At 41.0% G+C, this 27,980-nt stretch overlaps 2 protein-coding genes across 2 annotated transcripts; one reads left to right on the top strand and one right to left on the bottom strand.

Moving 5' to 3' along the window:
• Positions 1-1,208: 1,208 nt before the first annotated feature.
• On the top strand, positions 1,209-17,817 carry map9 (microtubule-associated protein 9). The gene is given in 15 exon segments (XM_048248945.1): positions 1,209-1,379; positions 1,916-1,990; positions 5,378-5,465; positions 5,549-6,220; positions 6,977-7,188; positions 8,562-8,667; positions 8,809-8,873; positions 12,072-12,142; positions 12,384-12,543; positions 12,768-12,857; positions 12,966-13,059; positions 13,062-13,126; positions 13,642-13,787; positions 17,069-17,204; positions 17,342-17,817. Coding segments are annotated over 14 exon segments (2,100 nt in total). The 5' UTR covers positions 1,209-1,379; the 3' UTR covers positions 17,462-17,817.
• A 5,002-nt stretch (positions 17,818-22,819) lies between these two features.
• npy2r (neuropeptide Y receptor Y2) lies at positions 22,820-24,631 on the bottom strand. Its single transcript, XM_048258968.1, has 2 exons — positions 24,542-24,631; positions 22,820-24,056 (listed from the first exon to the last, which is right to left on the bottom strand). Exon 2 carries the CDS (start codon positions 24,033-24,035, stop codon positions 22,923-22,925), a length of 1,113 nt encoding a protein of 370 aa, XP_048114925.1. The 5' UTR covers positions 24,036-24,056; positions 24,542-24,631; the 3' UTR covers positions 22,820-22,922.
• Positions 24,632-27,980: the final 3,349 nt, after the last annotated feature.

Here is a 27,980-nt window from a genome sequence, read left to right as displayed (position 1 = left end):
TCTCTATAAGTGCTTAACAGCTACAATTCAGGCCTGGGAATGGACTGAGTGCCTTCAATGAATTTACTCTGATATATGTTGATCAAACTTGCAAAATACTTGTCTATCATGAGCAGAAGTGTATAGCCAGGAATATTACACTTTTGTTGCCTTTATTAAACCCAAGAGGTGTTACACATTCATGCCAGTGCATTTATTTTTAGAGCACTGGCTTTCATCTGTTTGACAGGCAAGTGAGGTGTTCAAAGCAGACTTTGAACCCTGTCTGGGGCATCTTTTCCACATGAGTCTGCAGACATATAGACCACCAGAGAGCTGCAACTGTATATATTTGGTGTTTATGCAGTCTATGAAACTTTCGACTGTAAATGTATTTATTCGTTGTGGAGAAAGTGGGCATTATTATTCCTCACACTATCACTTACAGATATTTGAACATGTTCATGTAGCCCACACACACACACACACACACACACACACACACATCTTGGCCTTTAGGCTGCATTTAGGCTGCACATACACCAACCAACCCCCCACATTCACCAACACATATAGAAAAGAGGAATCAGACTTGAAATGCATTGATGCATTAATAGAGATGAAAGTTGTACCACAGTCTACTCAAGGATGGCTTGAGGTGTTGCATAACCTCTCCACTCTCTCTTCTGGGTGACAGTTGGTGAGCACTGATGCTACAATAATTAGATCCAGTCAGCCTCTGTTCACCCCTGGTTCCCTTCCTGCAAAGAGCTATAAGCACAAAGGCCAATCAGGGGTGGCTGGGGAAAAGTCTTTCCCAGGCCCATATGTGTTAAAACATGTACAGTAACCTTTCCTTTTACCTACAAGCGCTGCCTAATATGACCGAAATATAATTACTGGTATTACTGGTATTTTGGCCTACTACTACAACCTAACAACTGAAAACTGATAGTTGAAGATCACTATCACAATGTGGTGATACACTCCCCCTGCTGGTCACTTTCCGGAGTGGTTCTCAAGGAAGTTATTGGCTTTAATGTGGACGTTAAAAGCATAATTGAATGTTCAGTTTAGTGTTTATCATGGTGTTTACAGCACACAATCCAATCAAAAGCAGCTTGTTTCCAATTTAAATTTCAATGACCTTGAATGGATTTTTGGTCTGGAGACCGTGACGCTAGCTCCCAACTTCCGTTTCCGTTGTCTCTTTGGTTACCACTGTAAACACTTCGAACTGTAAATAGATTAGCACATGGACTGGACTAGTTGGGCTTCTGAATTTGAAACATTTAGGATACCAGGCTGCGAATTCACCTTACCCGTTTGGGTAGTGAAAGTTGCTGCGCTGACCAGACCAACTGGAAATCTACCCACTGCGTTCATTACAAAATATTAAGGTATCCCAGTTAGATCATTCCGATGTTGGAGTAAACTGGTCTCCTCGTTAGCTTATGCTTGCTTGCTTGCTTAGTTAGTAACTCCTTGAGTAGGTTGTAGTTACATCGATAGCTTCAGTTTTCTCAGCATATTTGCCTGACTTAAATATAATACACATTTTACACGACAAAAAATAGACATTTCAGGTATTCCAGATCTTTTTGTAATATCCTTAACGTGAAAGTTATTGTTCAGCGATACATTATTCGGATTAATTATTATCCGATTCACCACACGAATTTGCTCTAGGGAGGAGAGGAGGAGCTCCTCTGCGTTTCTGGTTGCAGCAGGGATTATATTAACATTATCGTTATGCATGATAGAAGCTGGTTGGTTGTGGTCAGAGCCATAGAGAGAAAGGTTCTCTCTATGGCTCTGGTTGTGGTGAAAAGGGGTTTTAAAGATCGCCAAGGTAACAGTCTTTCACCTGATGTCATGTCAGCGTTGTGGACAAATCTTGAACGGTTGAAAGTCATTGTCCTTCTTTTTCATCTAGATGTCTGATGATGATCCTTTCAGAACCCTCGCTTACAAAAAGAGTCCCAAAGTTTCAAAGAGAACCACTTTCCAGGTAATTCGTCCTGAAATGCATTGACCTAGTGTGATTGATTACATATTGTAGGCTCTTGTAGCCAACTGCGGCGCTTCTACTTAATATTTAAAGGTGCCATGTGTAATGTCCGGCAAAAAATCAATTCATACTCCACATTCCATAAAAGATGGGGGCAGTATACCTCCAGAAAGCGAGTTGGTCTACCCTAGAGTAACAACCGAGAGACGTGTATTGCAGTTTGGCTCGCGGTTATGTTGCCCGCATACCGCCTCCCGTGGCCGAAACTGGTATTATGACACCTGTCGGGCTGTGGCTAGTAATTTAGCATGCTAATTCAGGTTGATATCTCTGTTGCACTATACCTTGTCATTTTTTTTAAAGGTGCCATGTGTAAGAATTGAGGTAAAAATATCCAAAAAATGAGCTACACGCATCAAAAGAATGAGAAGAAATAAGGGTGATGATGTCATTAAAAAAATGGCAAGGTATAGTGCTGCAGAGATATCAACCAGAATTAGCATGCTAAATCACTAGCCACAGCCCGACAGGTGTCATAATACCAGCTTCGGCCATGGGAGGCGGTATGCGGGCAACATAACCGCCAGCCAAACTGCAATACACGTTTCTCGGTTGTTACTCTAGGGTAGACCAACTCACTTTCTGGAGGTATACTGCCTCCATCTTTTATGGAATGTGGAGTATGAATTGATTTTTTGGCGGATATTCCACATGTCACCTTTAATGACATCATCGCCCTTATTTCTTCTCATTATACGTGTAGCTCATTTTTTGGATATTTTTACCTCAATTCTTACACATGGCAGCTTTAAGATTACTTGATGTTGCTATGGAGCCCCTAAGGGGACATGTGCAAAACAAAAATAAATTCTCTAAACGTTTCTGGTGCACACCAGAAAGTTTTGCATGCACACCACAAAAGTGTCTGCTGAGCATATGTGGTGGTATGCACCAGAAAAGTACAAAGATTATTCTTTTTTGTTTGTCCCTGTCCTCTTTGGGGCTTTGAGTTTCTGGTGAGCACAAGTCTAGTTCTGGTGCTCGCAAGAAAGTTTATGGTGAGCACACAAAAGTATCTTGTGCGCACAATAACGTTAAACGTTTCTGGACATGTCCCTCTAGGGGCCCCATACATTGCCAACTTTGACGTTGCAACTTCAACCAGCATGCACCACAGAGAAGAGCAGTCTTTCCCTCTAGCTCCTGTTTCACTCATTTACAGTACCCCTGGAATTGAGACCACTAAATGTTGTGTTGGGGTTTTTGTGTCACTGCAAGCATGACAATTTTAGTAAAACAAAAATTTGAATTTTTCAAAAAGTTATATTATTGGGCTTTTTGGCCTTTGTTAACTAGAACAGTGAAAGAACGACAGGAAATGAGTGGCAGAGAGAGAGAGGGAGTGGGCTCAGGAAGTGACCCCAGGTGGGACTCAAACCTGCGTCCCCGTGGGCCCTGAGCCTGTTTGTAGTGTGAGACACCAACTTCTGCATACATTGGATATTGCTATAGATCTTACACCACTAGATAGTTTAACAAAAAAAATCTATTTAGTACACTGGAAAAAAACCCCATATGGTTTTCCTAACAAATAGCTTACTTCTAAACGTGCCTTTTCTCAACACGGAAACAAAGGCATGAGTGTCTTCAGAATCTACTTTCCTTTTGGCTGCTGCATCTTACTGCACCATCAAAATCACTCAATCTGAAATTGTAGTAATACCAGTAGTATGAAGATATTGATCAGATCAATATGGACCAGAAAGTGTAGTCGGGGCCAGTAGTGGCCAGCATATGCAAAACTGATACACGTGCAGACTCCAATGCATGTTTGGATCCTAGCCTTCTTAGTTTTTTTGAATTTTCCAATTTTTATAGATTTGTTTCTTTAAAGCAGATGTTATGTTTTAGGCACTCCTCCTATCAGCTTTGCTATTTAGCTTTGTATAGTTGTATCATTTATCTAGTATAAGTATACTCTTTTACGTCTAGTAGCCTATGCTGTATAGTATAGTATAGTATAGTATATATACTCTTTTGATCCTGTGAGGGAAATTTGGTCTCTGCATTTATCCCAATCCGTGAATTAGTGAAACACACTCAGCACACAGTGAACACACAGTGAGGTGAAGCACACACTAATCCCGGCGCAGTGACCTGCCTGCAACAACAGCGGCGCTCGGGGAGCAGTGAGGGGTTAGGTGCCTTGCTCAAGGGCAATTCAGCCGTTCCTACTGGTCGGAGTTCGAACCGGCAACCCTCGGAAAGAAGTCCGAAGCGCTAACCAGTAGGCCACGGCAACCATCTGTCAACAACCTACTGTATATCATCTGTATCTAACTTGTACTCATTTTAAAACGCTGTGATTTCCACTCCTCTCTCTTATTCCAAAGAGTTACTTCGGTAACACTTTACTTGACGGGTGAGTTCATAACACATTCATAGCAGCTGTCATAAACTGCACATAAAGCATTCATGACTGTTTCATGAGACATGACTCAACATTCATACCAAACCTTTCATGAATGTGGAAGACAGAACTACAAAAATGTGTCAAAATAAAATTGCAAAAAACAATTGCAAAGCAGCATTGTCGTTTTTGTTCCAAACCTCTTACCTGATCACGTCACATCTGAGTCAATGGCCTACTCCAGTGCCAAAAAGACAGAACATGGTCAAGCAAATGATTTTTGTTTCATAAAAATGTATTTGTTTTATGATACCTTTGCAGATGATTTCTCATCTTTTGCTACTGGGAATGTCCAACCGTTCCAGTTTACACAAATACGGGTCAGCTGAATGTAGGCTAGTTTACCTCCCAGTGTTAAATTCAGTGATTATGAATACTTCACAACTTGTATAGTAAAGTGACATTCGATGTAGACTTCATAAGATATTCATGAAATATTTACAAAGGCTGGAGAGAAAAGCCCATTGACTCAGATGTAACGTGATCAGGTAAGAGGTTTGGAACAAAAACGGCAATGCTGCTTTGCGATTGTTGGACTTTTATTTTGACAAGTTGTCATCGTTCTGTCTTCCACATTCATAAAAGGTTTGGTATGAATGTTGAGTCATGTCTCATGAAACAGTCATGAATGCTTTATGTGCAGTTTATGACAGCTGCTATGAATGTGTTATGAACTCACCCATCAAGTAAAGTGTTACCGTTACTTCTATACTTTTTGCTTATCCTGCTTGAAAATAGCACAGATTGAACCCAATAGTTGTAAATGGAACCTTAATAGTAAATGAATGAGTTCTGTCAACATGGAAACCTAATGTTACAGTATTACACAATATAGAGAAGAGACTGTGTCACATTGTAAATATTGTAATGTTTTTGCCTTCAACATTTTTTAGAACTGGTTATTGATTTTCTTCTAGGATGAGTTGGAGGCAGCTGTGTCTACAAGAGCAAGGAAGAAAAACAATAAGGAACATCAGTCTTACTCAGATGACTTTGAGGACGATGGTATGGTGTATGAGGTATACTTTTGAAATCCTGTTAAAATGAGCTAACATGGATCAGATGTAATTATTTGCATTTCCTCACAGATGTACTAACAGAAATACTCAACAGACGAAAGAAAAGGTTGGAAACATTCCGTAAAGGGAACAAGCAAGGCAAGGTTCAGGAATTTCAGCTGTCAGATGAAGAGGAGAATGCCAGACCCAAGAGGGTGTCCTTCTTGAAATCTAGGAAGACGAGCTCTCCTGTGGATGTCGAAAAGGATGAAACTGAAAAGACCGGTATCCACAGTGCACTGAATGAATCTTCACAGTCAACTTTGTCTAGTGGAAAATCAGAGAGTGGTCATCATGGCCATTCAGTTTTGACCCCGATGTCCGAAGGGAGCCCACATGACCCATTGCAGCTCTGGCAAGATCAGTCAGAAACTTCTGTCTCTCCGAGGGGCCAATCAGAATCTCCCATGGAAAAGAGAGATCTATCAGGATTTTCACCCCAGTGGGGTCCGTCAGAATCTATCCAATCCCATAAACACTTTTCATCTCGCAGTGGGAGATCTGATTCGTCAGCGTCAACTCTTTTCCACCCAGACAGCAGACAGGGGGACTCTTTGTCACCCCCCTTATCTAAAGAGGGGCTGGGAGTTGTGCCTGACTCAACAGAGAGTAGTGAACATGACAAAACACTTGCACCAGGTCCACAGAATCCACCTCTTCCACACCCAAGAGAGCGAAGTGTGAAAGAGAAGCCCACAGCAGGTCAGTGATAGCACATCGTTGTTGTATGAATTGAGTGAATTGAGGGCTCCATTCTCTGCCCGTTAGATACTATTTCATCACAACAGTTACAGGCATGCACAGTGTCATAAATCGTAAGTAAAATAGATTACTAAATGAAATTTCACAGAATTAGGTTTACTGAAATAACAGTGAGCACATGAATAGTTCATTGTAGAGAGAGAAGGCTGATAATTTGATAATTATTAATAATGGTACTTAGAAACAGTAATTATCAATTATTGATATCAAAATAAATCATTAGAGACCTACCAGTATGCACATGTTGACTGCAAGGTGTGCCAACAAGTGATGTTTATCTTTGGCAGGTCTCTAGGGGTAGTGCCCCTGTGATAATGGAATATCTTAACATTCTTTATTCTTATTTTTAATTTGTAGAATTTGTATTTATGCTAGATAATTCAACTGAATTGGACTGTTCTATACCGGTCTGTCCAGATTTGCTGCCAAGAACATCTTGTGTGCAGATCATGGATAATTTAATTGATTAATGGAGCCACTATTTTCATAAAGAGTGGTGAATAAACACTGCATACGCAATGAGCAAGTCAGTCAATAAGTCACAGTTGCATTAAGAGATGCATGCTAATTTTGCAAATTAGGTAAAAACAAATAAAATAGTCAGATGTACCAAACAAGAGAGCAAAAAACAAGAAGCAAAAGAATCAAACAGTCAATAACACAGGTTCTCATTCCCCTGCTTTTTCCTCCTGAAAGACATTAGCACTGAAGAAGGGCCTCCCAAACCCAAGCCACGTCAGAAGATGCATCGGGCGGGCAGCCCTACCATGGAGGAGAGGCCAGGAGCAGAGGGCCCCTCCAGCCCTACTCTCTCCTCTAAAGCTGTCTCCCAGTCTCCCACCAAGAGGGCCGGCACCTCCTCCTCTTCCTCCTCAGGGAAGAGAGGCCCATCCAGGGGTAGTCCTCAGGTCAGTAACACTACACTGACCCGCCTACACTGTCAGTAACACTACACTGACCCACCCACACTGTCAGTAAGACTACACTGACCCACCTACACTGTCAGTAACACTACACTGACCACCTACACTGACCCACCTACACTGTCAGTAACACTACACTGACCCACCTACACTGTCAATATCACTACACTGACCCACCTACACTGTCAGTAACACTACACTGACCCACCTACACTGTCAATATCACTACACTGACCCACCTACACTGTCAATAACACTACACTGACCCACCTACACTGACCCACCTACACTGTCAGTAACACTACACTGACCCACCTACACTGTCAATAACACTACACTGACCACCTACACTGACCCACCTACACTGTCAGTAACACTACACTGACCCACCTACACTGTCAGGTCCAGACAAAGACGTTATGTTTGGAGAATGACTGTCACCACTTACAGTTGGCTCACCTGTGCCAATGCACTCAAATTATGTTTCTAAAACGGATAGTTCCAGTCCTTGGTTGTGAATGGCTGAATCGTCTTTGATGCTATTGTAAAACCCAGCACAACCCTTCACCTTGGCTGCATTTCATTCTGTATTACTGCAACACTCACTGCGATACGAAAGTCAGAGTTGCGTCTCGGCATTGCTTGATAATCATTCTGATAAAAGAAATATAGTTCTTGGTTGAAGAATGATATCTATGACAAATATGATATGACAAATCATTATATTTCTCACTGCTGTGCCTTTATTTATTATGAAATATTGGCAAGTATACTGTATAGTAACCATTTTAGAAAAGCAATGATTCGCGTAGTGCCCTTCACTGGAATCACTGGAACTTAGGGCCTCTTGGGGCTTATTGGTTAAATGTAATGGATCTAGAACAGTGGTTCTCAAACTTTTTCTGTCATTCCCCATTTTGGAGGTGGGGAATTGCCCCACCTGACCTGACCCCTTCAACCCACATTTCGGTTCCATGTTACATTTCTTGGTCCGCTAGTTCAGATGTTATTTTAATTCATATGTTGGTCTGTTTATGACTCCTATGTTTGTGTGTGGCTATTTTGTTTTGAATCTATGATCTTCCTTGTCAAAAAAGAAAGGCATTGTGAAAGATAGGCACTAAAAAACTAATTTCCTCTTGTTCATCGCACCCGACCTGTCATGTCTCTGTTCCCCACGAGTGGAGCCCGCCCCACACTTTGAGAACCACTGATCTAGAATCTAGATCTTAATTGAGCATCTTATTGAGCATTTCATGACCTGATTATTCAAGTGAGTTACTGCCTAGCCATAAGTGAGACAGTAGTTAAGTTAATTATTACAAATTAAGTTGTAGAACTTTACATTTTGTCCCCAGGTTGTAGAAAGAGATCCCTCAGCATCATCGAAGCTGAGCAGGTACTCATCTTCTGCTGGTGATGGGATGTCTTTACCGAAATCTACTGAAGACTCTTCCTGCAATAGTAAGGGCTTCGTTCTAATTTGAATCAAAATGTTTATTTTTATTTTATCTCTTTATATCAAAACTTAAGCTAAATAGTTTAATAGCTACATATGTGTGTATTGCTTTTTTGTGTATTTAAGAGTAATTGTTTTTTATTTAGATGGTTTGGAAGAGACAGAGGAAGTCAAAGGAGATACATATTCAGTCAATTTTGAAGAATATGAAGTAAGTGTAATATCCTCCTTTATACCGTCATCTCCCTGCCTATTCAGGCCATGTCCACATGTAGCCGGGGATTTAAAGAGGAGATTTTTCCTCCTTCGTATTGCAAAATAATTCCATCCACACGGATATGCAAAATCAGCCATTGAAGGCCGTTAAGAACATGTCAGTCAAACAGAAGGCGACATTGGCCAGTCGGAGACCTGACGACATTTTAAAGAAAACAATCCAAAAACTCAGTTCAGTAAGCGAGAACAGTGCTTTCGTGTGAACGAAAGGCCAAAACGCAGCGGCGGCTCCTCATATGGGCAGCTGTCCGGGGGGTCGTTTCTAGAAAGCATCGTTTGCTAACTTGCGTCGCAACCTTGGTAGTTCGCTCCATCGTTCTTGGATTTGGTGTTTCTAGAAAGGGTAGTTCGAACTCTCAATCGCAAACAAGGACGCAAAGTTTGGTCGTTTGAACTACTGCCCCTAGGCAGTCGCACTTGTGTCGTTCCTTGGTAGTTCCTGTTGGTGTCCGGAGCGCACAACCAAAAATCACAACCGCCTAACCAAAAATTGCGAAGTGGATGTTTATGTCGTGACTCAATGATTGATCTATCCTGTAGCTTAATTTTGATTAAGACACTGACTCCCCTACTTGGCTCATTCTTGCTATTTATGTTAATTCAAGTATTGCCTTGCTTTTAGTATTATAATCTTCCCAGACCCTTATAACAGTAGTGATAAATGGTGTAGTGGCTAAAGCAGATGACTTATTATCCCAACGTTATAGGTACGTTGGGATAATAAGTCATGGTACGACGCAACTTGCGACCAAACAACGACACTTTTACACCTGTTTCCAGAAAGCATCGTACCTATGTCGCAATTCGCTACCTCCAACGTTCGAACACCATAGTTCCAACAACGTCGTTGATGATGCAGCGATACATATCATTGGTGGAAACAGTGGAAACGTGTAATACCCCACCCCCTAGAAATGTTCTGTCACGGCCTATGTCGACATGTTTCTAATCTAAACCGAGTGATTAATGCTGGTATTGTCATTGCCATCAGCCAAAACCTAAACCTATTGCAAGCATATAAAACAGTTAACTTAAGCAGACCAATATGAGTCATTATTTGTGTTAAATACCTGTATTGGAAAAAATATATAGCCTGGACAAATATCTGGGTATCCCATAGGTTATCAACTGTCTGGTATTAAACGGGCAGCGTTGGTGCACTTGGCGCTCGGCCGGAGTTCGCATCCTAGCTCTTCTTTTTATCTCTGAGTAGGCCTACGAGACACAACAATAGGTTTTGGCCATACATATTAATGTATATAGTTACTCTACATCGAGAGTACAATAGGTAGGTATCAGTCAAAAACAATTGAATCTACGTGTCACACTAGTTCACCTGCAGGTAGCGAGAAGCAAGAGGACAATCTCACATCATAAGAAAATCGAACCTACAACGTTGGGATAATAAGTCAGCTGCTTTAGCCACTACACCATTTAACACTGCTGTTGTTAGGGACTGTGAAGATTATAATACTAAAAGCAAGGCAATACTTTAATTAACATACATAGTAAGAATGAGCCAAGTAGGGGAGCAGTGTCTTCATCAAAATTAAGCTACAGGATAGATTAATCATTGAGTCACGAAATAAACATCCACTTCGCAATTTTTGGTTTGGCGGTTGTGGTTTTTGGTTAGGCGCTCCGGACACCAACAGGAACTACCAAGGAACGACACAAGTGCGACTGCCTAGGGGCAGTAGTTCAAACGACCAAACTTTGCGTCCTTGTTTGCGATTGAGAGTTCGAACTACCAAGGTTGCGACTCAAGTTAGCAAACGATGCTTTCTAGAAACGACCCCCAGGGCGGCATGAGCTCTTGCAAAAAATAGGAGTACCGGTATATGTTAGCTTTCAATTGCGCCAGTCGGTTTTCTATCGCTCATTTGCACATCAAGTCAATCATATGTGACCGTGTGGAGAGTGGGCACCCTATATTCTTTGCAGGCAGGTGTGTGTCCTTGCTGCTGAGAAGGTCTCACATACAGAAGTTGAGAAGGGAAAGGAGAAGGGGCAGGGGGGTTCACCTCTGGAGCACGTCTCCCTACTAGAACAGGGGGAGCGGGAAATAGTGCAACACAAGGAACACAATTAGTAGGCTAAAGTCAGTCACATAGGCTGCATGTTATGTTTCTGGACTGTGTGATGTTGTTAAATAATAAAATAATACAAAAATAATCTGGACATCAATATGAATTTGTTTTGTCTTTACAATTGATTGATGGTATTGAGGGATAGGTAATTTGATTCTGGACAAGAAAGGGTCAAAGCAATCAGGTAAAAGAGGAAAGACGGGGGCGCTGAGGGGGTGGTTGACCAGGGCCTCATACAAGCTATGTATGTAAAAATATCAGACGTGTAGACATGGCCTCAGTAGGAACAATGCTTAATGTGAATTCTTTTTGGATTGACATTGATGAATCAATTGATATTGATTCACATGATTATGTTGACATGCCATTCAAACACAATTGAAAAGTTTAATTACACAAATAGGTACGTAAATCTCTGTAAGTCAAAAATTACATTGAATGATGGTTGGCTCTGAACTGGCTTTAGTGTTTAGTCTAATTATCAAATTCTAAGTCTAAGTCTAATTGGACTAATCATCAAGGGTTAAAACAAAATGCAAGTACAGCTGTCTACCATATCATTCTTACCAGGGCCGAGCTCAACCAAGTTAGTGCCAATGGCAAAATTGGATCTGATTTAGTAAACAGTGGTAGGATGTACATATCAATACATAAGTTATGGGATTGCCTTCTACTAGGACATGACTAACTGATCTGGTAACATTGTACTGGTCTCTAACTAAAGTGTTTCACACTACAGTGAATAGAATAAAAATTATGGTGTGGCACCCTCATTCTCCTATATTAGATTCCGCTTGAAATTGGCCGTTGCACCCTTCAATAGCTGGTAACATTGCCTGGCTTGTGGTTAGATCAATACAGGCCAAACACCCTGAGCTTAACCAATGGATCAAAGGAGTCTTCTTTGGTCAGGTTATTTACTGAGTGTGACTGTGAGTGCATTTTAACCTCTATTTCCATAGAAAACACAGCAAAGGTAATAGTAGGATGTGCTTTATGTTTTCATGTGAAATCCTCAATATTGTGTTGCATTTTAAATGTAGGAGTCTGCAGATCGTCCAGATGGTGCAGTAAGCCAATTGAGCAACACCTCAGGCAAAATTGATACCATCAGGTAAACATCCTCCTCTTAGACATCTGCCAAAGATTTGCAGTCACTTCCATAATGCATATCCTCCTGAAGATATTGTTGTTTTAAGCAGAATGTGTTGTGTAAGTCCTCTGGTTTTTCTGATCCAAAATTCATAGTTGTTATTTATCCATCCCTCTGAAATCGCTATGACGAAGACACACAGCAAATCTATGTTTATTGTTGTTCTTAACATTTGAATGTCTGTGCATTTTCCCAAATGCAGGCCCTCAAGTGCCCAGCCATCCAGCTCCAAGAAGTCTGGTAGGGTGAGCTCCCGCACAGCCAAGTCTAAATACCTGGGGTCCCTCCAGGTCCTGGACAAGCAGCTGCCGGAGACGGACTCCCAGCCAGAGGCTACCTCCCTCCGGGCAGCTGTCTACCAGGTACTAAAGACAGCATCAGAGATCATCTGGGACACTGGGAATAGATATATATAAATATATAAAATATATAAAAATATATAAATATATAAAAATATATATTACCGGAGGTGCCATTTAATTCACACTTTTTTGACCCCACTAGTATGATGGAATGGAATGATGCTGCATTCACTGATGTCCTACACTTTACTAATGTGTGCCTTAATGTTTCTGGAAATGAACAGGAATGGCTTCAGAAGAAACAGGAGAAATTACGAGAAGAGTTGAAAGCCAAAAGGCATGAAGAGAAACTAAAGGAGGAAAAAAAGAGAGAGGTATAAACGCCTACATCATATCCAGACAAAACAGTTGCATGTTAGCAGTACTGAAAGGTAACACACTGTAGACATCCCACCCCCTGACTGAGTCTCTTGTCCCCTTAGGAGCAGCAGACCAAAAGAGAGGTTGCCATGGCCTCTTTTGAAGCATGGAAGGAGAAGAAGAGAGAAACGATCACAAACATGGTCAAAGATAAACAAGAGGCCCTAAGAAAAAGGAAAGGGAGATGAGTGAAAAAGAAGAGAAAAAAGAAACAGCAAAAAAGGTGAATCACTCACCGAAAAAATTAAGTTGGTGCTGGCAGGAAAATGTTTGGCTTAAAGGTGCTATATGTAAACATGTATTGTAATACATCATAAATGCCTTACCATAATATGCCTTCAGAGATTAAAGAAACATGTTAGTTTCAAATACTGGCTTTACTGACAACAATGGTACAGTCAGGATGCTCACAATTCAAACTTTCATTTGCAGTCTGCAAATCCTGTTTACTGTATGTTTTGAGTTTGTGTTTTGGCTTGCTGCGCCATCCTCCACCAGTTTACCAATCACATAGCTAGTAGCATTTCTGACTTTGGATTGCCAGATTAGCCTACTTAATGCTTTCAAATGTTTTGATTCCGTTTTAAACACTAGTGGTCGTTCTTACATATAGAACCTTTAAGTAGATTTCAGTGCAGTGAATTACTTTACATGGAAACCCATTTTTAAGATTTCTTTCACTGTGGCCTAGTGTTGGGATTCAAGTTTTAACATTTTACTTAGTGTCTTATTTCACAGGTGTTTGAGAAATGGAAACAAGAGCAAGATGAGATTTTGAAGGAGAGAATCAGGAAACAAACTCAGACTGAAAATAAGCTGAAGCAGAAGAAGGAAATGGACAAAGAAGAGAGAAAGAAAGATGCTTCTGCTGCTTTCTCCAAATGGTAGGACTAAAGACATTCCACACTGAATAACACTGAACTTTGAATTGTACACACACAAAGGCAGACATGAAAAAAAAATGTTCTCCTTTATGTAATCTGTTTGGTTAAAATAGTTGGGTGGAAATATTAAATATGGCTAATTACAGTGCCCAGGTTGTAAAGCTTTGGTCACAGCATATTTTAATTCTCTGTATAATTTCCATGCTGTCTCGTGTGGGTTAAAGTTAGGGGTGTCACAATTTCGGCTTTAAGTCGAAAATCGATCAAAATTAGACTGCATCTTGATCTCGAACTTCGAAATCAAAGGTAGAATCGACAATGTAGCCACACCCCCAATGTCACATCCAGCATGCATGCCGAGAGGCAAAAAGCCCACACGTGTTGAACTGCGGTGCGTCAACATTATCCTCAAACTAGAAGCTGAAGCCAGTTAAAAAAAACACATCAATCGAACTCACAGCCCCTTCTCCTGCTACTCTAAATTGTAGTTACAGTCAAAATTACTTTAAAGGGGAACTATGCAGGTTTTTAGCTTAATTTACCTTAACTGAACAGCTTCGGAGTCGTTGGAATGGTTATAATTTTTTTGGGTTGAGCGGTGGCCCTCTTGCTTCCCCCTAGCGCCTGTGAGTGGAAAAACCACCCATGCAACTTTGGGCCGGCCGGCCGACGGCCTCAGAGACAGAAAGTGTCGCAGCCTCACGATGTAACAAATTGCTTTACTGCACTACACACATACACGCCAGGTACCGGCTAGAACAAGGTAGCGATGGAGTTTCTCAGACATTTGCCACGGCAGAGCCAGGGAAAAGAAGCAGAAAGCGAGTAAACCGTTGTAGGAGGAACAGGGAAAGAGGAAACGGCAGACTGACCGATTGAGGAGTGTCGCAAAATACTCTGAAGCTGTAGGGGGAGCTCTGCAGAGAAACCTGTGAGCAAAAAGCGAGAAAACAGCAGTGCAGGTAGACTTGTTTTATTTCAAACCTGAATAAGACATTTCGCTACAAAACAATACAGACTGATGTAAAAGTTTGTGACTGTAGACTGTAAAGAGTAACCATAACTGTGATATAGAGACTTGTATCTGGTATAAATACCGATCAGGGGGTCGTTTCTAGAAAAGTTAGCAACGACGTTGCTCAACCACCATGGTACGACGCAACTTGCGACCAAACAACGACACTGTTACACCTGTTTCCAGAAAGCATCGTACCTGTGGTAACGTGTAAGACCCCACCCCCTAGAAATGTTCTGTCACGGCCTATGTCGACATGTTTCTAATCTAAACCGAGTGATTAATGCTGGTATTGTCATTGCCAGTTGACAATACCAGCATGTAGCAACAGTTAACTTAAGTAGACCAATATGAGTCATTATTTGTGTTAAATATCTATGTGTTGGAAAAAATATATAGCCTGGACAAATATCTGGGTATCCCATAGGTTATCAACTGTCTCGTGGCTTAATGGCAGCGCGTTGGTGCACTGTTCGCATCCTATCTCTTCTTTTCATCTCTGAGTAAGAGTAGGCCTACGAGACACAACAATAGGTTTTGACCATACATATTTATGTATATAGTTACTCTACATCGAGAGACCATAGGTACAATACATCAGTCAAAAACAATTGAATCTACGTGTCACACTAGTTCACCTGCAGGTAGCGAGAAGCAAGAGGACAATCTCACATCATAAGAAAATCGAACCTACAACGTTGGGATAATAAGTCATCTGCTTTAGCCACTACACCATTTAACACTGCTGTTGTTAGGGACTGTGAAGATTATAATACTAAAAGCAAGGCAATACTTTAATTAACATAAATAGCAAGAATGAGCCAAGTAGGGGAGTCAGTGTCTTAATCAAAATTAAGCTACAGGATAGATCAATCATTGAGTCACGAGATCAACATCCACTTCGCAAATTTTGGTAAGGCGGTTGTGATTTTTGGTTAGGCGCTCCGGACACCAACAGGAACTACCAAGGAACGACACAAGTGCGACTGCCTAGGGGCAGTAGTTCAAATGACCAAACTTTGCGTCCTTGTTTGCGATTGAGAGTTCGAACTACCCTTTCTAGAAACACCAAATCCAAGAACGATGGAGCGAACTACCAAGGTTGCAACGTAAGTTAGCAAACGATGCTTTCTAGAAACGACCCCCAGATTGGAGTACTAGTAGGTGTGAAGAATATGGATAAGTTTGGCTATCAGTTGGCCGAAAAACATTATTGACGCTTGAAAGGGGCTGAGAGAAATAATCTGGGGCCGCCGTTTACAATCAAGGGGCCGCATGGCTGTGAAGATCATACCGCTGTCTGATTGACCGGCCGACCCACGAGGGCCCGCTGCCCCTCTGGCATCTGCCCAGTTTCCAGATTACCAGTCCGTCACTGCTTTTGACATAATACGTTGTACAATAAAGAAAACTGATGCTCTGAATACTGATTCAGCTTTCTCTGAAAGTTTTTCTTATTGATGCATTTAACCACAATTTGGATTACACTTGCTTTTAACAGGCGGAAGCTTTTCACTGCAAAACAGACGTGCGCTGTTTTCATACATATGGTGGAATACCTAATCAATCGCTATTAGCACTTCTTCTCCCCTGTAATTGCACAATACTCCCACTTTTCCCTCGCCCTCCCATAAATGCATCAGTAAGAAAAGCGCAGATAGCCATTCTATGCTCCAGCGGCACGCAAAATGCACTTTGATACACATGCGATCAGTTTTGTACACACATGCCATGTTTTAAGGTGCAAAAAGCGTGAGAAACTCGGTAATTTGCCGATAATTCTTAGTACCGTACATCTAGGCCTGTGTGTTTAAGTGTGTGTTTGTGTGCATAATATGCGTGTGTGTGTGTGGGTGTTTTTGTGTGTGTATGTGTGCATGCCTGCGGGCACGTGTGTGTCTGTGTGCAGTGTGCGTGCTGTAGAAATGTAATAAGTACCGGCAACCCTTCGCTCAAATCCACCATCTGCAGGCCGATTGGTGTACAGTTACTATATGTGCACATAAATTCATTTATTGTATGCCCCCCCATGAACGGGGGGGGGGAAACCTAGCTACGCTAGCTGCGGTCATAATAAGGCAAAAAAGTAATCAACACAAGAAATGCATTAATAATAATATAATTAAAAAACGATCGAAAATCAAATCGAATCGCAACTTTAAAATCCAAAATTAAACCGAATCGAGGATTTGGAGAATCGTGACACCCCTAGATAAACTATTGCACAGGAATATATAAATAACTTTCCTCCTGCATACAATTCTAGGAGTGAGACCAAAAAGGATGTCATCAAAGAAAAAACTAAGACAGAAAGAAGAAAGGAGGAAGAAAAGCAAGAGGAGGAGCGATATGAAAAGGAGGAGAAAGACCAGCTGGCTTTGGAGATGTATGAGAAATGGATGGTATGTATATTGTTGGCACTGGAGATGTATGAGAAATTGATGGTATATCTACTGATCTTCCCTTTGGTCCTATACATCATTCAAGTATTGGTATTTTTTGCATTGTTTAAAGATTTGCTCTAACCACTCTTTCCCAGAAAAGAAAAGAATTCCAACTAAAACGAGAGAAGAATGAGAAACGAATCCAAGCCATTCTTCAGGATGAGCCTCGGCCTGCCTGGAGCCCCCCGAACAAAACTGTGCCTTTTGGAAAATGACCCTTCTAATACAACACTCAGAATGCACAACCACCCACCACCAGCTCCTGCGCACTGTGTGCTCACGAGAGACTTCCTGGAATTAGGACAAACCTTGTGCTTTATGCGCCATCTTCTTCGCTCTGTAATAATCAGTGATTCCAATTAATCCCTAAATGTTCGGTCTGTTGAGGTCTGAAATAGAGCTCATATCCATGAAAGCTACGTCACGTCGGCTGCTGGGAAAGCCTTATCCTGTTTTAATTTTTTTTTTGTTTATTTGTTTAATGCTTGTAATTTCATAGGGACTTGATATTTATTGTATATGTTTACAAAAAAACAGCACACTAAAGAAAACCATGACTTTTTTAATGCAACAGGTTGTTTTTCTTGATTCCACAGCATATCTTTAACAGACTAAACACAGTAAAAAAACAGTACTAAGAGATAGATCATGTAATACATTGAAACTCACATGATGAAACAACTAACACTAGTTCAAGCCCTTAGTTTAACAGATGCTTTGCCATCTACAGTTAAGTGTATTAGTTTTGGGAGTTTTTCAGACAATGGAACCTGGTGAACTTCTCAAAGTAAACAGTAACACTAAAACAAGGTGCTACATTGAGATTTTTGGTAGAAAAGATCAGGCAGTCTGCCGAGAGATCTGCCCCAATAGGCATCATTGGACCTCTATGATCCCAGGTCCCTACTAACCCTGCTAACGTCTGTATACTGACAAAGTAAACTCGTGTCTCTCTGAAGAACAAATCCACTATAACACACACAAGTAACAAATAACACTACTTACCCATCCAGGTAATCCACCGGTAGCTTCCATGTTGATCTTGTAGTTGCGATTGAGGCCAGAACCGGATACCAATGACTGTACAGCAAGAGCCTAGCTGTCGTTGCACAACGCCTTTGCACAACACTGCCATCTGCTGGTTGTTCAGTGGAGGGTGTCTTCGCATTCAAATCTAGTGGTATTTATTTGTGGATCTTGGTGTGCAGTAGGAATGTCTCAAAATTACGTCATCGGCATAAAAGCAAAAAGGAGATTCACAAATGCAGATTCCACATACAAAGTCAAGCATATTTATTTTCAAATCTCGAAAATTTATTTACAAAGACACGTTTATTTATATAAATTTGTTTATTTATTTGTATGTCACATTTTTATATTTGTATTTTGTATTTGGATATTTATAAATGTATGTATATGTATATCCTTTTATATACTTTTAAATCATTTTGAGACAATCCTCACTCCATAGTCTGCCTGGCCCTTTGATATTGATGCCTTAGGGCCCTTCCACACGGAGACACTTTTTGGGTTAAACGCAGAGGTTTTGCTTCGTCTTGGCCGAGCGTCCAAACGAATCCTGTAAATGCACTGCCCGAAACCGCACTTTTTTGAAACCTGGTCCCAGAGTGGAAAAATCTGAAACCGTAGCCCTTTTGAATTCGTTTGGACAGCTTAAACCAAGACATCCTACTTGGCGTGATCGATGATGTCATCGCCACACCTCAGCTGCCCTGGACGCCTAACAATACTAGTTTTCATACATGACATTACCTACGATTACACTCCGTAGGATAAATATCACAACTGGTGCTGCGCAGCGCCGATAGCTTATGACTTGGTGGACTGAGCACTGTTTTTCCCGTTTTTTTTTAATGCATTCTAGCTACTGTCAGTGACGCGAGAGAACTAACGGCTCGTGTCCATTATCGCGGGAAAGCCCACCTCGACTAACGCGAGGCGGTTAGCCAATGAAATGATAGCCAGTGAAGTTCGTCTCTTGCGGGTCCTACCGGAACGATAGAGCCTAGAAATATTTGTTCCGCTGATTAGTCGTGCAAAATGGAGGAAAAATTCATCGTGGCTGTGGCTAGTTTTCCCGTTCTTGTTTTGTGTGTGTGTAGCCTACGATTTTTGATAAAATAAAATGTTAAATTTGCTTGTAGCCCATTGGTTACATAGTAGGCTAGCCTATGTTTATGAGTTTAGCCGAAATATATGACTAGCGGTGGCGGAATTGAACAGTTTAAACTACACGCCCACAAGCGGCAACTGATTTCAGCCCGCGACCGAGAGATGGGCTAGGCATCTGCAAGCGTCTATGCGCCGCAATAATGGACACGAGCCGTTAAGTTATTAGGGAAGTGCGGTGTAAGTTTACATTAATTTGTGCGTTGTGCCGGTGTCATTCATTTATTTTACATGTCTTACAACATAAATAAATGCATTCATAGTGAAGTCAGATATGAGCATACAAAGACGCTTAGAACTCATGTTAAGCCTATAGACGCGCACTACATGCGAATGCGCGATTTGATGCAAGCAAAAGTATTGACTGTTACTAACAAAGGTATTATAGCAATATTATAGATGTGGCGACGGAATAGCCTAGAACTTGGGTACGCCTAGCCTTTGCACTTGCGGTGAGAACCAAAACTACTGTGAATCGCGGACTATCCTACAACCAAAGAAAGTAAAGATTATTTTTACCTGCGTTAGCCAAATAAAGGACGGGACTGCACCCTTCACAAACCGTAAAAATTAAGTTTATTAGTTTTACAGTTGACTACAGTTGACAGTTCACTATAAGTCCACACAAACAATTCTGGTTTCCTTGCACTAGCCAGTTTTGTCGTAGCCTACTCTGTCTGTTGTATGGCCTACACAGTGCGCAAGCTTTGGTCAATTTCTGTAACAAACAGTGCCACCTATAGGCCTGGGATATGAAGTAACGTGTTGAGTCGTGTTTCCGTGGATCCGTTTGGACGCAAATATTCTTGATACGGTTCCAGGGAAGACGGAGGAAAAAAATAGCGGTTTGAACCGATTTGAACCGATCTTTTTTTTCCTCCGTCTTGGTTTGAACCTATCTTTTTTTCCTCCGTCTTCCCTGGAACCGTATCAAGAATATTTGCGTCCAAACGGATCCATCTCAACACGACTCAACACGTTACTTCATTCCCCAGGCCTATAGGTGGCACTGTGTCTTTACAGAAATTCACCAAAACTTGCAAAACTTGCCCTGTAAAAACAGACAGAATAGGCTACGGCAAAATGGCTAGTGCAAGGAAACCAGAATTGTTTGTGTGGACTGATGGTGAACTGTCAACTGTAGTCAACTGTAAAACTAATAAACTTTATTTTACGGTTTGTGAAGGGTGCAGTCCCATCCTTTATTTGGCTAACGCAGGTAGGCCTAATCACCTTTACTTTCTTTGGTTGTAGGATAGTCCGTGATTCACATTAGTTTTGCCCATCACCGCAATTAGGCTACTAAACGCAAGGCTTACCCAAGTTCTAGGCTATTCTGTCGCCACATTTATAATATTGCTATAAAACCTTCGTTAGCAATACTTTTGCCTGCATCAAATCGTGCATTCGTGATTCAGTGTGCTACCATCGGCTTAACGTGAGTTAAGCGTCTTTGTATGCTTATATCTGATTTCACTCGACTGTGAATGCATGTATATATGTTGTAAGACATGTAAAATAAATGAATGACACTGGCACTACGCACAAATTAATGTAGCCTAAACTTACACCGCACTTTCCTAATAACTTAAGTTCTCTCGCGTCACTGACAGTAGCTAGAATGCATAAAAAACACCGGAAAAACAGTGTTCAGTCCACCAAGTCATAAGCTATCGGCTCGCGCAGCATCAGTTGTGATATTTATCTTAACGGAGTGTAATCGTAGGTAATGTCATGTATGAAAACTAGTATTGTTAAGCAATAGGCTACTATAAGTGCAAGTCCAGGGCAGCTGAGGTGTGGCGATGACATCATCGATACGCAAGCAGGATGTGTGGTTTCGCTGTCTTAACGAACTCAAACGGGCTACGGTTTCAGATTTCTCCACTCTGGGACCAGGTTTCAGAAAAGTGCGGTTTCGGGCAGTGCGTTTACTGGATTCGTTTGGACGCTCGGCCAAGACTAAGCAAAACCTCTGCGTTTAACCTAAACAGCGTCTCCGTGTGGACAGGCGCCTTAGAGAAGGAAAATCCACTGACCTTTGGTCCTCAGTGGAGTAATTTAAAGGTAATTACTCTCCAGTTGAATGCCCTTCATCTTAATGAATGCTTCAGAATGGCCCCAGTGGACAGCTGACGAGAAATCAATAGGCCTACTGCTCTGTGTCCATCATGTTTAATGTCTTGTGAGAGTGTTTGAGAAACGTCAGAAATGAGAGAAGTAAAAGAGAGAGGACGCAGGAGGAACGGAGGAACGGTTTGTTGCAGCATTCACTGTTTTACAGTGACTGTAGGCTACTCAAATACATTGAATAGCCAGCTCACCATTTCAGTGTATTGATTATGTTGTTCTTGAAGCATCTTAAAAGCAGCAATAACATTCAAGATTGTTATGGTTTCTCAGTTATATGATTATTTCCATTTGTCTTTCCATTTGTTGGCAATCATGTTCATTTCATTTAATGGAGAATCTTTCTCAAAGGGAAAAATACTGGAAATACTGGTCTTGAAATGCCTTTAAGCAATGACTGATGACCTAGACCAGTTCTCGAGGCTACAATATGTATAGCTGTAGCCTGTGGTCAATATAATTAAGGAACAATACGAAAGAGGGCATCCTCATTTAAGAGAAGCCATCACATGACTCTTGGGTAATTATCTGCAACTTAAGTTCATATTGAAAGCCATTAGACTGCACTAAAGACATTGACTGCACTTAAATAGCATGGATTGCAACAAGCAGGGGGACATCCATCATTATTTGAATTCAATTATGACACACTCACCATGATTTCTGCAGAATGGATTCATTTTGAAGATTTTAGTCAGACATCAGTATTTTTGTAGCCTATGCAGCCCTTAAACACAAATTCCAACGTCAACATCGACGATTAGCAGAAAAGCTCTATTACACAAAGAATAATCGTTTTCCTAATAATACTAACTGTGATTCTGGCTCAGATCCACATTAAAAACAATACATAATGGTAATGTAAAACTCTTCTTTCCTCTAACAATAAATGTGACAATACATGAATTGGAAAGAATTTAAGAATGTATATTGTCCTGTGACTATGAACATCTCTATTTAGAGGAATACATTATGTAAGCAACGATCAACAAGCAATAAGGTTGCCTCCTTCACTAAACAGAACAATTCTGTGTAGGCCTACAATGAGCAACGAACAATGAGTAGGCTACAATTTCGCAAACCCTCTCTATTCGTTGGAATGGATGTATAGCCTACAATGGTTCCTGCATATCTACCAGTAGCCTATTACACGACTAGGCTAATATCTCAGCATAATTACCAGCAGACCGAGGGAGCAGCAAATGCACATATATCATCTCGACTATTACCTTAGTGACACCACCTTCGCCTATATCACCTTAAATCTCCCTTACAATATGCCCTACAACAAACATGGCTAGGCCTACGTAAATTGCGTAAATCACCTTTACACGGATAATGCCCACAGATCTTATCTTAAACATTCGTTACGTGTGTATACAGACAGTTAATGCCCTTTCCTTCCTTCTCCATTCTTCTGACTGGACCCCTGTTGGCCCCAGCCTGATCAGCTGTCCAGATACACTTGCACACAGCAGTGAATGCAGTTCGGTAGTTCCGGTTCATCCAGCCGTACAGAATCGGGTTGGCAAAAGTGGAGCACATGGCAGTTATGTGGAAGGCGGTGTACAGGAGTTTAAAGTCTCTCATGTCGAGAATACTGTCGTGGAAGTCAACGGCGAGTTGAAAAGAATGAAGAGGCAACCAGCTGAGAGCAAACACCACTACCACGGCCACCAACATCTTTGTAGTTTTCTTGCGGCGTCGATGACGGTTGTTCCGGCCTCCACCGCCTGGACTTACATGCCTATGCAACTTGATCCAGATGCGAGCGTATGCGAAGGAGATGATGGAAAGTGGAATGCCGTACTGTAGTAAAAAGGTGGCAACACTGTACACGGTCCCGTCAACACCGCCACCTGGCCACTTCTCCGTGCACACCTGTATGGACTGCTCAGGTGTCAGATCAAGGGACGCATACTCGCGAAAGATGGCGAGTGGACTGGCCAGAATTGCACTGGCAATCCAGGTGAAAACTATGACCACTGCGCACATATACCGTGACATTTTAGTCTCCATGTGATAGACAATGCTGCGATACCGGTCCATTGCTATAACATTAAGTGTTATAGTAGAGACGTGCACAGCAAGGCCTTGGGCGTAAGGTAGCATGAAGCAAAGTGTCCACCCAAACTTCCACTCGCCGTGGAGCGTGTACATGAGTGTGAAGGGCAGGCACAAGGTGTTCACCAGCAGGTCTGCCACGGCTAGGTTCACTATGAAAAAATTTGTCACTGTATGCAAGTTTTTAAATTTATACACAACATATAGAACAAGAGAGTTACCTATCACCCCCAAAAGAATTATGGTACTGTAGGCAAATATTAAAACCGCTTGAACTCCAACTAGTTTTGTACTGTCTTCCAGAAGAAAGTGTTCATCTTGCACAGTCGTTGGCGGGTTGGAGGAATTAACTTGAGACCCGAAAACTTCGTCCTGAGAAACATTTCCAACATCGTGTGCATCCATTCCCAGAATGTGTGGTACAGCCTATAATTAGAGAAGCAGATGTACAATCGTTCGTTAGCGCGTCGCGCACATGAGGGAGCAGGGACGCGATTATATTGGTAAATCAATGGAAAAACGCGCTCAACACCTCCTGAGAATTGTACACTGGGTGCTGGATCCTTACATGTAAAATACTGAATATAAAGAAAAAGGACAGCACTCGCAGTTCCTTAAAAAAACTTTTAATCGCCCCGTTGACGTTTCGAACAGAAAGCTTTTCCTCAGCGTGTCAATGGCGATTATATTGGCCCATCCAGTGTGTTTGCCAAGTGTCTTCAGAATAGTTCAGAATCAACGTGTCACTAAATAATACGTATTTAACTTCAAACCACCTTTTAAGTGAATTCAGATGGAAGATGTAATTTTATTTAAATCTGTCTGTATTAATTCCTGAACTGTAGACTATTATTATATGTAATTACTTTTTACCAGATTGATTGATTGTTAAATATCGAAGTAACACTTACCTGGTTTCCAGAAATAAGGGTATTCCATGGATTTTTCCACGAACGCGTTTTTTCTTAACGCATTGTTTCAGAATTCATGGTTTCTGAATGTAAAGCTAGTATATCCAACTCAGTGAGGTATTAGACATGTTTTTCCTGTCATTACCTGTTTCCCCTCGCCGTCTGTTATGTGTACACCAAGCGCGTCTACCCAAACGGTGTGCGCAACGGAAGCCAATGCACTGCGCAATACAATAGGCTTGCCAGAGCGTCGTGGGTACGCCGGTGATGACTGGCCAGTGAGACAGACTGCACTCTTCCTCTGTTGCGTGTTTTCTAAACAGACCTTCCTATAAATAAAAAGAAAATGCGTCGAGATGTATTTAGATAATATACATACAAGGGCTTTACTATGCACCACTGGGTCGTTATTTCATTTCAGAACAAAATCCTTGATCATTTTGGTGAACAAATTAACAGACAGTTCTTGGAGACATCAACATAAGAAAAGAAATGTTATAATATGATGTCTGTAATATAGACTTTAATGCACAAGCCACAATATTTACAATGTTGGTAAATGTGATTAGATGAAGGACTCTAGGATTATGACACAAAAGGAACCATGATCTCTATCAAGCGGTAATGATCATTGTGCTGTGAGATAATTGTATTGCCATTAAGGTTAACCAACCTTGTCTATGTGAAACAGCTGCATGTTAAACACATTGTTGTAAAACTCATCTGGCTATATAATTTGGCGGCCAACATAAACATAATGACTTGAAGTCTGTTATATCAGCTTCACTGTGAAGTAATTGTTGTTCCTGTAGGGCCAATCTTTTCCCCTCCAGCTCAAATTCCTTCCTACATGCAGAGTTGATGACCTTGTCACAAAGAGAAGGTCAGTCTACTCCATCTTTGCCTTATTCAGCTTTCTTTGACTTGCTTTGAGATCTTTTGAGATTTTAAACCCTCACCACTGAAGCTTGTTTTGTAGAATTTTAGGAAATATTCATAATATAATACCACCAGATTTTTGACTTCTTTGTGTATAATAACTAGTGTATCAGTGTATAATAACTGGAGATGATCCGTTGTCTTTGTACTTGTACTCTGCACAATGACAATACAGTTAAATCAAATCTAATATAAAGATGAAACAGTTAAAAAATAAACAATATGTGCAGCCAGCTTGAGAGACAAACCCACAATGCTGGAGAGCTCAATTTGAGGCCAACATCTTAGCAGCCCTTTTCTGTATGGGTGCATGAGTAATTAAACAGTGAATCCATGTAACAAGGTGGTTGCTGCTTAAGGTCTGTGGTGTAGATATATCAATAGAAGCTTTTTTTAGAGACAATCAAACCTGGAACATGTTGTGGTCTGTTACAGGTAAGAGCTGACTCAGACTTGAACAGATAATACACTTGAAGACAAATGCAAAGCGATACCAACAGAGCCGATTATTGATTCCTCTCCTCTCCTTTTTAATTAAGCATCCTGTTGTCACATCAGTCAGTTCAGGCTCATAATACCCTGAGCTCAGCTCACTGACATTTTTTCATGAGAAGGGCTGGACACGGGAGGTGGAGAGTCCATTGTGTATTAAGTGCCCAAACAATAACCCCAATGATGTGGAACCTCTCTGTAACTCTCAATTATAGTTAGATTAGTTGAACTTAATTTATAGCTCTTGTTTGTCTGCATATAGCAAAATGTATTTGGATGCTAATTAGTTTTGAATGGCATTTGTAATAGAAATATGTTTTATTCATAATGTAATCGTGGTTGTGTGTTTTGTGGAGGACCATGCAGGCGCAGATGTGGCTATTCTCAAACACAGAGGAGGACAATGTGAAACTGAATGAAAAAGAGGAGTGGTCATGCAATGGGTTTTTCCATTTAATGTGAGGTAAATGTTTCTCGCTGGCTTTTCTCTGACGTGTTTGATTCTGTACACTTGCATAGATTTCTGGGCCCAACTGGCCCTTTGAGTACAATTTGACGTTTTGACGTTTGTTTCTTTTTTTTGTGTGGAGTGTAGCATGGAAGGCAGACAGTTCTCAAATTCTTTAGCAAATAATTACACCTCTGAAGCCAAACTAATGTTCATCACTGAAAGAGCACATGTGCAACATCCTTTTTATGACTTGTTTCCTACTCCAGATAATCACAGTTTTTGATGAAACACTTTGAAATTGTATTTAACTCACAATATAAAACTGACCTTGACTGCATGTCCAGTTTAGTCACTTTAGCTCTAGGGACACTCTACAACAATATAAAGACTGCCTTTAAAACAGGCTGGGATGTCAACTTGTGGTAGCAGCAATGTTTTGTGGGCCATTTTAATCCCCAGTGTAGCACACAATATCTGGTCCTATTGATTTATTCTGTAACTGTGCCTAAAAGGATAGGGATTTGTGATGATTAGTGTATGCCACTGGGGTCGATGTTAGGCTGTCCATTAACAGTCTGATCACTTAAGTGTTGTATAGTAGCCAAAGAAACAAAAGCTTATAAAACGTGGTTTATGTTCAATGCCAGGAGAGGACCAGGCCAGAGCAGACAGGTCCAAGGACGTTCACTCCACTGCTTTAACCATATTTCTCTGCCAGTCTTTTAAAGTAACCCCTTTCTCTCTCTAGGAGAAATAGTAGTTTCTCATTTGGCCTGTAAATACTCTGTAAATATGAACTGTCACACTGAACCTAAAATGTCATTAGTCAGTGCAGCGTACATAAAAAAAGCCTTTCTTGAATCGCCTCCCACTAAAGAAGCCTGTGGTAGCCTTCAGAAGTATGTGCAATTGGTGCATAATATTTCCTTTGGGATCAGTGGCTGTGGGGTGTGTCAAGCTGGGGCATACTAAAGAGGGTTCAGATGAAAAACAAAGACTCTCGGATGAAAAACAAAGACTCTGTTTTATGCCCAATTAAACTCAGATGTTGCTAAAAAGACGAAACAATTCAGTCACGCTTTTATTGAACAGTTATATTAAATTGCATCAGCGTTCATTAAGTGCAGTTAATTATTATAACAGTATTCTTACTTGCTTGCTTTGTCTGCTGTAAACGGGTGTGAGTGTTGGTGTATGTCTGTGGCATTTCATCTTGTAATTCTGTGCCTTTCTCCATGGTCCTTCCCATCCCACCGATTAACCTTTCTTTATCTTTTGATGTATCTTTAGGTCTCTTGCCAGGCCTACACTGAAGTATATATTATATCTCGTGGCATGTGGTCTTAATTATTTTACTGCCTTCCCAGCCGGCACACGACCGACCTTCAACGTTGAAATATAGGGGAAATAACGTCAGTTGTTGCGTCAATGTTGAAACAATGTTGAAACAATGTTTAATGCTAAATGGTTGTAAAAGGGTATGTAGACAAACATTGAAACAACGTTGGTTGTAAAAAGGTCAAGAAAATCAATGTTGAATTATAGGTGAAATAATGT

The sequence above is a fragment of the Alosa alosa genome, chromosome 1 (assembly GCF_017589495.1).
Source record: "Alosa alosa isolate M-15738 ecotype Scorff River chromosome 1, AALO_Geno_1.1, whole genome shotgun sequence".
Taxonomy (NCBI): Eukaryota; Metazoa; Chordata; class Actinopteri; order Clupeiformes; family Clupeidae; genus Alosa; species Alosa alosa.
The sequence above is the reverse complement of the archived record's forward strand: the minus strand, read 5'-3'. Positions and strand labels throughout refer to the sequence as shown.